The 9,073-nt window shown below is 54.1% G+C and overlaps 2 protein-coding genes across 2 annotated transcripts in view; one reads left to right on the top strand and one right to left on the bottom strand.

Moving 5' to 3' along the window:
* Positions 1–839: 839 nt before the first annotated feature.
* INHA (inhibin subunit alpha) lies at positions 840–3,746 on the bottom strand. The gene is made up of 2 exons (XM_069104421.1): positions 3,036–3,746; positions 840–2,561 (listed from the first exon to the last, which is right to left on the bottom strand). The coding sequence occupies exons 1-2, from the start codon at positions 3,310–3,312 to the stop codon at positions 1,753–1,755; spliced, it is 1,086 nt and encodes a 361-aa protein (XP_068960522.1). The 5' UTR covers positions 3,313–3,746; the 3' UTR covers positions 840–1,752.
* A 129-nt stretch (positions 3,747–3,875) lies between these two features.
* Positions 3,876–9,073, top strand: part of OBSL1 (obscurin like cytoskeletal adaptor 1) — a 24,270-nt gene continuing 19,072 nt past the window's right edge. The window contains exons 1-6 of the mRNA XM_069104401.1: positions 3,876–4,146; positions 4,357–5,515; positions 5,848–6,117; positions 6,212–6,472; positions 6,850–7,152; positions 7,283–7,579. Coding sequence (XP_068960502.1) covers positions 4,378–5,515; positions 5,848–6,117; positions 6,212–6,472; positions 6,850–7,152; positions 7,283–7,579 — 2,269 coding nt within the window. The 5' untranslated portion in view covers positions 3,876–4,146; positions 4,357–4,377. The remainder of the gene's footprint in view (positions 4,147–4,356; positions 5,516–5,847; positions 6,118–6,211; positions 6,473–6,849; positions 7,153–7,282; positions 7,580–9,073) is intronic.

Genomic DNA, 9,073 nt, shown 5'->3' with positions numbered 1-9,073 from the left:
GCATCAGTTTCATAACCTGTAAAATGAGGTGGTTGGACTATGGTGATCTTCACTCCCTCACAGCCCTGTGGTTCAGTGAAAAACTGAGGTCACCTAGTTGTCCAAGCTTTAAAGTTGGGGAAGGACCAGTTAGAATCTGCTGCTCTAGAATCTTAGAGATTCAGTAGGACAGGTAAATATATGACTTTTCTTTTGGTGAAGTATTTCTCCTTTCCAGAATGGTGATATGGATAGTAGCCCTCCAAAGTGGTATTAGGAAGTTTTAGCCCCTGACTCTATGAGGTGGGGGAGAACATGAGCTCCAGTCTCTGAGGAGACCTTTTAGACATTTCCAGGCCCCTTCCTGTTCTCAGTACTGTGACCCTATGGTTTGAGAGGGAAAGCCTGAGCTCTGAGGCAAGATTAGACTGGGGTTAGGGAATTTTTAGCTCTGCATTTCTGACTTCAACCATGTGAACTGTATACCTCATCTAAGTTTTGTTTGTTGATTCTTCCCTTCCTTATTTATTGGGGAGAGAATCTAAAATCTGATATCTTCAATGTAAGGGGAAAAGAGCTTTCATCACTGCAAGACCAGGAAAGCTTTGTGAAATGCTGGTGCCCAGGGAAAGCACAGATGTCTGTGGCCCTGAGCCTTATCACCCACCCTCTCCCTGGAATGCTGGGGGTAGGGAAAAGGGGAATGTCTCATGCCAATGACCTAGTCACCCCTGATTAGGACTAGTAGAGCCCACACTTTAGGAAGCTTTAAAAAAGTACTAAAAATCCTAGAGAGTAACCCCAGTTTCAGCTATAACTGCTTCCACCTTCTTTATAACCTCTTTATATAACCTCTTTGTAACTCCTCAGTGTCAGGATGGCAAGTAAGAACAATATGGGACCTCAACAAGCTTCAGTCACCAGTTAATTTCTACCCATGGGCATCTTCTGTTGGTGGCTGAATGGGCCCTGCTAAAAATCTCCATAATGGAAGAGTTATGCAGCAGGGCCTGAATGGGAAGGTTCCCAGAAGGTCTCAAGAATATGTGAACAGGAAGATCTCTATGTCAGAGACCCCTCAGAGACAAAGGGCTGGGGACCATTGGGGAGGAAAGGGAGGGAGGAAAGTCTAAGTTGCCACAAAGACTGATGCTGTCATCTAAGTGACCATACGAGGCTCACCTCTTCATCATCTCAAAAAGCTGCAACTTTAGGGGTGGCTAGGTGGCATAGTGAATAGAGCACCAGCCCTGGAGTCAGGAGGACCTGAGTTCAAATCGAGCCTCAGACACTTAATACTTACTAGCCGTGTGACCTTGGGCAAGTCACTTAACCCAAATTGCCCTGCAAAAAGCAAAAAAACAAAAAGCTGAAACTTCCTGGCAGACCTATAATCAAAGTTCTTTATGTTCTGTTCTCTGCTACAATAATCAGGGCTTCCCGCTTTGGGAATTTACAAGTTATATCTACAGCTGCACACAGTCCCTGGAATTTTATGCTCCAGTTCTCCCCCACAAACCTCTGGGAAGGGAGGAGGGGTGATTCTCCAGGCCATTGTCTCTCATTAGTTATGCTGAACTGTTTATTAATTGGTTTACAATCGATGAGGGTGACCTTGTTCAGGGAGGACCCAGTACTAGGAGATAAGAGCAGGGCCTGAGGATCTGTCCTTTGACTTTGTCTCCTCTCTGTGGTGATCTGGCTGGCTTTTGTTTTGGCCAGCACCAGCTTTAATGGAGGTTAAGCCCTAGCTTGGAGAGGGGCCGGCCCTCCCTATATGCAAGCGCAATGCTGAGTGAGGAGGTTGGGCACTGTCTCGTACTTGAAGGAATACCCTCCGTCAGAAGTGGTACGGACTCGCAGGGGTCTCATGGTGCTAGGCAAAGCAGCGCAACAAGGCCGGGAACCTGGGCCCAGGGGCAGGAGCTGAGAAGGAGGGAGGGCAGCCCCAGGAGACAGGACCGGGGAGGGGAACAGCCCACAGCCCCCATGGCAGTAATGGAAGATGAAGCTAGGTGGGTGAACGATCCACTGGTCCCAGCCAAGCTCCTGAAAGGAGATGTTGAGGGCAGCCCGATGGCAGTCAGCATGGGCAGCTGGGTCTTCTGAAGGACGTTGCAGCAAGCGCAGAGCGGCAGGAGACCAGGGCCAGGGGGGAGCAAGAGGGGAGCGACGAGCCCTTTCCCCCACGCTGGGTGGGTGGGCCCTGGTGTGTGCCACCAGGAAGGGGGTGGCATCGAGCCGGGCCGGGCAGGGGCAGTGTGGGCAGCGGAGCAGCAGCACGAGGAGGGGACGGGAGAGCAGCGGGAATGCAGGGGCTGCCAGGTGAAGCACTGCCCAGAGAGGCGGAGCTGGGCCCAGCAATGTTGGCACTGCAGTGGGTCCCCCTGAAGACATCGCCAGCAGTGTCACCGCGGGGCCCGAGTCATTGTGGCCTTCAGCACCCACCCTGTCAAGGCCAGTGTGGAACCACAGCTGGGCAGCTGTCACTTGGCGACTTCGTGTGTGCAGGGAAGGCCTGAATGTGTATGTGAACAGGCCCTCAGCCTCTCCAGCCTCTGAATCTTCCTCGCAGCTGGGACCTGTAGAAGACAAAGAGCCGAAGGAGAGAGGATGGCAGGAGTGGGAGGGAGGAGAAACTTAGGGAAATAGAAGGACTGCTCCCTCTCCTCTTCAAAACAGGTGCAGAAATGAATGAGAAAGGGCCCATAATCTATCCCCCTTTATGAGTAAGTCTCCAGTAGAAACTAGAAAAGAGAAAATCTTGCAAAGAGACTCAAAGTAGAGGACAGGGAAGTCAGGAGGAAGGGAAAGATCAAGGCAGCAAGTGTGCCCCCAAAACATTACTAAATCATCCTTGGAAAGTTCCTCCTCCTCTCTTGCATGTTGGACTTTTTTCTGGAGTTTTCATCGCTCAGAGGTAGAGGGGCTAGGGCTTGGCAGAGGCCAGGAGGTGAGGGAAGATATTGAAAAGGATAGGAGAGGAAGGGGCACTACCCCAGATCCCTTTCTAAACACTTGTTGAATCTCCCATCCCCCTTCCTCACTCATGTTACCTGTGGTTGGGAAAAGGATGACCTGTGAAAGGTCCTCATCTTCATTTTCTGTGCTTCTGCGTGTGGGCCCCCCAGTGTGGGCATGTCTTCGGGGCAGCCTTCGAGCCCCAGGCTCACCACTATCTTTGGAGGCATTGGGGGGACCCAAAGCATCCAGCACCAGGGCCCTCACTTTGGCCAGCATCAGCTCCCTGTCTGGTTCTGGGCCCGGGCATCCTTGCCCATCCTGCAGAAGCTGCAGGAGGAGCAGCAGAGGCAGCATGGCCAGGGACTGCATTGGGATCACCCTGCCTAAGCTTCCTGCTGCCCTCGGCTCTGAGCTGCTGTTCTTAGTGCCCACTCACGGCGGGTGCTACACTCCTTCCTGCCCTCCCCACTCTCCCCTGCCAGCCCACGCCCAGCGGTCCCTGGCTGGCATTGAGGCCTATCTCTGACGCAGATGTCTGTGGCCCTGAGCCTTATCACCCACCCCCGCCTGGAATTCTGGGGGTGGGGTAAAGGGGCATGTCTCGCCCCAATGTCCTAGTTGCCCCCCAATATTCATCCCCTCCCCAATTCTTCAGAGTTACTGAGTCTGCTACTGTATTCTCTACTGGGCAAGTCTGGGTAATGGGGGTGGAAGGTGAACTCTCAAGCCCTAAAAAGGCTGTCTCAGTCCCTAAGAGAAAATTCTTCAGTTCCTTAGAAAATCCTGTGGCCCAAGACAGCTGTGGCCCCTCTTGGCCTGCAGCTGCTCCCCAGGTTTATGGGGAAGAGCTGGGAGTGGGGGTGGTCTCTTTTGCTCTATACTTAGCCTGGAGGAGCTAGGCTAGCGTCTTATCATCCAGCTGGGTCATCAGAGATTATTTTGGGGGCTGGCAGCTGCAGGCGTCTGTGACACTCAGGCCCCAAGCAGAGCTGCTAGGGGGTTAGGACTGGGAGTGGGGGAGGGAGAAGGCCCAGGTTGTGGGCAGGGGGCTGAGAGAAGAGCGTGTCAGTGCAGTGGAAGGCTGGCCCCTCATCCAGACAGATCGGGTGGACAGACAGACCTCCTCTTAGGTTTGGGCTTCAGATCGAGTGGAAGGCCCCAAAATAGCCTCCCTTGAGTATTCTCTCCAGCTGGACCTAGAGGGTAAGGAGGAAAGGAGGAGGGTGTTGGAGGGATGGGGGGTGAGGGGAATGGGAGCCGCTACCCACCTGACTATGGCAGAAATTGCTTCCCACAAGCCCTGGCTTTCTGTGCTCACCATGCCTCTGCTGAACCAGGAGTCCTGATCGCTTCACTGCACCTCTTCCTTCCTGATTGCTCTCTCTCTCCCCTTCCCTCCCCATTCCACCATAGGGCTAGCTGTGCTTCCTGGCCATGGAAGGGATGGGTGTTCTTGGGGCTGCCCCTCGATTCCTTCGCTTCCCGAGGCCCATCCAGGTGGTGAGTGGCACCGATGCCATCCTGCGGTGCTGCCTCACAGGCTCCCCTCCACCCACCGTCCTGTGGGAGAAGGATGGGCAACAGCTGGAGGCATCCAGCCGTCTGTGTCTTCAGACAGAGGGGCCTGAACATAGCCTTTTGGTAAGGGAAGCTGGGGCCCCGGATGCTGGAGTTTATGTGTGCCGTGCCCAAAATTCATCTGGGGAGGCCTATGCCGCTGCAGCCATCACTGTACAAGAATCTCCGGATGCAGCCCCCATTCCCTCAGAGAGGTCCTCGGACAAAGCCCAGGAGTCTGCTGACCTGATCCCTTTGCAAGGTCCCCTTCCCATGACCAGGACGCCAAGTCCTCTGGACACAGCTTCCACATTCCTATCCTCAGACCCAGCCCGCACCCATACCCTTTCACAGGGCTCCCCAGGTTTACTTTCTGAGCCCCCAGAAAGTCCCCCTGTGTTCTTGGAAGGTCCACAATCTCAGTGGGTGCAGCAGGGTGAGGAAGTAATATTGACGTGCCACGTAGGGGGGCAGCCAGAACCGGCAGTGCACTGGGAAAAGGACGGGCGGCTCCTGGAGGATATCTGGGAGAGCAGTCACTTCTGTCTAACAAGAAGGCTGGCTGGGCACAGGGGCCACGAGTTACGGATCAGGGGTGTCCGACTACCAGACGCAGGTGTCTACGTGTGCCATGCAGGCAACGTCCACGGTCACACGGTGGCTGCTGCCCTGCTCCAGATCCGGCCCTCTCCAGAGACCCCTCTGAGCTCCCCCCACCAGGGCCAGAGGGATTCTGCAGGGCAGGGCTCACCCGCCCCTAAGAGTTTTTGGGTGAGTGAGGGAAAGCACGCCAAATTCCGGTGCTATGTAACCGGGAAGCCGGAGCCGGAGACCGAGTGGCACTGGGAAGGCCATCCACTGAGCCCTGGGCGCCGCCGCCTGCTCTACCGAGACCACGATGGAGGTTTTGTGCTGAAGGTGTTATACTGCCAGCCCTCTGACTGTGGGCTTTACGTCTGTGCTGCCCGAAATACGGCAGGGCACACGCTGAGCGCAGTCCAGCTACACGTCAGAGGTACAGGGGCCAGCGGAAGGGAGGCCGTAGGAACAGAACCACAACAGTGCTATCACTGACCAGGAGGGGAGCACTGGGCAGCTAGCATAGGCCCCCAATACTGGGGGCTGTCTAAATAACTGTAAGGCAGCTCCCGTCCTCCAGGAGCTTACAGTCTAGTTGGGGAAACCAGATTGTCACACTTGAAACAATATACACACGGTATAAGTGCTAGGCTATACAGTACTCCAGGCCTCAGGTCTTGGGGAAGGATCCCTCAGTGCATCTCTTGATTCTGTCTCTCCGTCCCCCTCCCCATCTCCCTCTCCCTGTCTCTCTCCCCTGGGTCCCAGAGCCCCGAGTGCGTTTTGCTGTGCCCCTTGAGGACGTGGAAGGAGACGAGCATGGGGACGCAGTCCTGGAATGCCAGGTGCCCTCTCGGGGCATCATCACTTCCTGGTACCGGGAAGACCAGCGGCTGCTGCCCAGCCCCAAGTATGAGATGGGGGAGGCTGGGGTCGTGCGGCGCCTCATTATCCATGACCTAGAGGCGGACGATGATGGCATTTACCTGTGTGAGATGCGGGGCCGAGTGCGGACAGTAGCCACTGTGGCCGTCAGAGGTCAGCCAGGCCGGGGCGATGGATGCTGGTGGGGAACAAGGGAAACTTAACCCAGGCTTACTTGCCCGTGCTGACCGCAATCCTGTATGCCCAGGACCCATCACAAGGCGGCTGCCAAGGAAGCTAGATGTTCTAGAAGGAGAGAATGCGGTTCTATCGGTGGAGACTCGAGAAGCTGAAGCTCTTGGGCACTGGACTCGGGACGGTCAGGAGCTGCCAGCCTCACCCCGAATCATCCAAATCAGTTCCAACAACACACACACCCTGGTATTGGTGGGAGTCACACGCCAGGACGCTGGTGTGGTCACTTTCAGCTTGGGCTCCTCCCACACCTCCTCTAGGCTGAGGGTCAAATGTAAGGAGGGGCAGGGCCACGGGCAAGAGTCTAGAAAATCAGGGAGGAGGGTGGGAGGGCATTGAGTAGGCCAATAGTTAGAGGGTAAATGAGCCAGGGGTCAAGAAACAGGAAACAAAGAAAGCAATCAGAGTTAGAGAGGGTGGCCAGGGCATGGGCCCAGGACAGAAGGCAGAGAGCATGGCAGAAGCCTGAGGGAGTGAAGACAGAGTAGAGGGAGGACATGAAGTTGGCAGGGGAGAAGTAGGGTTAGAGCTCGGTGTGGTAGAGGCTGTTTGCTGGACATTCCAGGGCCCAGCCTACAACCAGGGAAGAACAAGGGCTGGGTCAGGAGGTGATTATGAGTCAGCCCTGGAACCTGACACATTTTGTCTTAGGTGTGAAGCAAGTCCCCCCCGGACCCCCAAGAGCAGTTGAGCTGGGCACAGGACGCAGCAATGTAGCCTTGCTCAGCTGGAGACCCCCAGTGCCTGCCCCTGATTCAGCCTATACCTACCAGCTAGAACGACAAGAGATAGGCACGGACACCTGGGTGCAATGCCTCACCACAGAAGCAGCCGGTGCTGTGGAGGTGCCAGGAGACAGTGTGCCTAACGAGGGTGACTACTGCTTCCGGCTCTCCGTGGTCAGCGAGTACGGCCAGAGCCCCTATGTGCTCTTTCCAGGCTCAGTACACCTGGGTGAGAACCTCCTCTCCCTCTTCTCCTTCCTCATTCCTCAGTCTTCCCAACTCCCTGCTTTCCACCCTGTGCCCTGATTCTAAGTCAGGCCCCCCTTCTCTGACTCTAATGACTGTTTCCTACCTCCTAGTGCCAACGGCTCGGGTGCACAGGGGCCTACAGGATGCATGTGTGCATGAAGGGGATGATGCCACCTTTTCCCTCGAACTCTCCACCTCAGTGCAAGGCACCTGGTTCCTGAACGGGACAGAGCTCAAGGTAGAGGGACCAGAGAGTAGGTCCAAGGATGAAGCCCAAGGATACCTGGTGCAGCAGGAGGGCCCCCACCACTGCCTGCTCCTCCGAGCCACGAGGCTCCAAGACAGCGGGGCCCTCATCACGTTCCTGTGCCCTGGCGTACACGTCTCTGCCACGCTTCACGTGCAAGGTGAGAATTATAAACAAAGGGCCCCTCAGTTACTACAAGAGGCAGCAAAGTGTGATGGGAAAGGCACTGGCCTGAGAGGAAGAGAGCCTGGGTTCAAACCCTGATGCTGACCCCTTCTACCTGCACGACCTTAGGGCAGATACAGTTGGATGGAAACAATCTCTGAATCTGGAGTCAGAGGACCAGGTTTTAATACCTGCTCTGTCGTTCAATACCTATGTGATTTGGGCAAGAGGAAGGAGGGGGTTGGAGCTGTACCGACCTCAGTTTTCAAATATGTCACATGAAGGGGCTGGACCACAGCCACTGAGGTCCCTTCCAACTCAAAATCAATGTTCCTGGAAAATAACAATAATCACAATAGCTCACCATTCACACTGTGCTTTGAAATTCGCAAAATGAGGAAATCACCACAGTGCTATAAACTAGGTAAGAGGGATATTCCCCTCCTCATTTTACAGATGAGGAAACTGAGGCTCCAAGGGATTAAATGACAGGCCAGTGATTATATAGCTAGTATCTGATTCAGAATTCAAACCAAGCTCCACTGACCCCAAGTCCAGCATAGGTATGGTGACCACTCTGTCTTTCCAATGGGAAAGACATTATTATTATAATGGTGGTATGAGAAGCTGCATGACCCAGGCATGTGGGGCAAACCAGACAGAAGTGGTGAGAGTTTATTCCAAGGCTCTGGTGTGACCTTGAGGGAGATAGCCTAGATAGAGCAGGAAGCTCTGTCTGCCCAGCTTAGGAATAGGAAGGACACAGGGCCCACCCTTGGTAACTTGGTACTTTCCTTCCCCTTCTTTCTCCCAAACGATGGGAAAACTTTTTCTAAAACTCAGCCTTCATCTTCAGGATTGCTGAGTGGGGAGAAGGCAACATCCAGGCTCAGAGAGTCGTACACCCTTGGCAGAGACAGAGACATCACCATGACTGACATTTCTGTCATGCTTTGAGGGTTACGAGGCCTAACAAGCTACCACCCCTGGGAATGGGGCTTTGCTCCTCATTACAGATAAGAAAAGATCTTACTGAAGCTCACATTCAGCAAGTGTAGCATTGGGACAGGCACAAAGTCCCAAACCAGTAGCTTGAGGGGGCTGACAAGTAAGTGTCTGGTACAGAGTAGAAAAAAGGTACCTTCTTGGTGTGGCTAGTTCTGGCCAGTCCCCATTCCAGCCTGTCCTGTCCTCACCTATGGCAGTGGTGGAATTTGAATCTGCCTGATCTCCTCAACCTTGGACAAGGTACAAAAGTCCTCAAGGCCTCAAATTGAGCTCTTAATTAGTCAGAGGGTAGGCAAATTGAAGCAAATTCACATTTCCTCTGCATTTCTGTGTCTGTACCAGGAAACCCAACTTACCAAGGGGGTCAGGTTGGAGCCCAAGTTATCCAAAGGACCCGTTTATTCCAAACAACTTTAAAGTCACTGGGCAAAGAAAGAGAAAGAGAGAGAGAGAGAGAGAGAGAGAGAGAGAGAGAGAGAGA

Source organism: Petaurus breviceps, unplaced genomic scaffold, assembly GCF_028583685.1.
Source record: "Petaurus breviceps papuanus isolate PSGF00001 unplaced genomic scaffold, PetGlider_PUasm1.0 688, whole genome shotgun sequence".
NCBI lineage: Eukaryota > Metazoa > Chordata > Mammalia > Diprotodontia > Petauridae > Petaurus > Petaurus breviceps.
The sequence above is the reverse complement of the archived record's forward strand: the minus strand, read 5'-3'. Positions and strand labels throughout refer to the sequence as shown.

Excerpts from the sequence above, each read along its gene's own strand:
- INHA (XM_069104421.1), bottom strand. The coding sequence starts at position 3,312 with ATGCAGTCCCTGGCCATGCTGCCTCTGCTGCTCCTCCTGCAGCTTCTG. Across the intron at positions 2,562-3,035 it reads CATCCTTTTCCCAACCACAG|GTCCCAGCTGCGAGGAAGAT; the intron begins GTAACATGAGTG and ends TGTCTTCTACAG.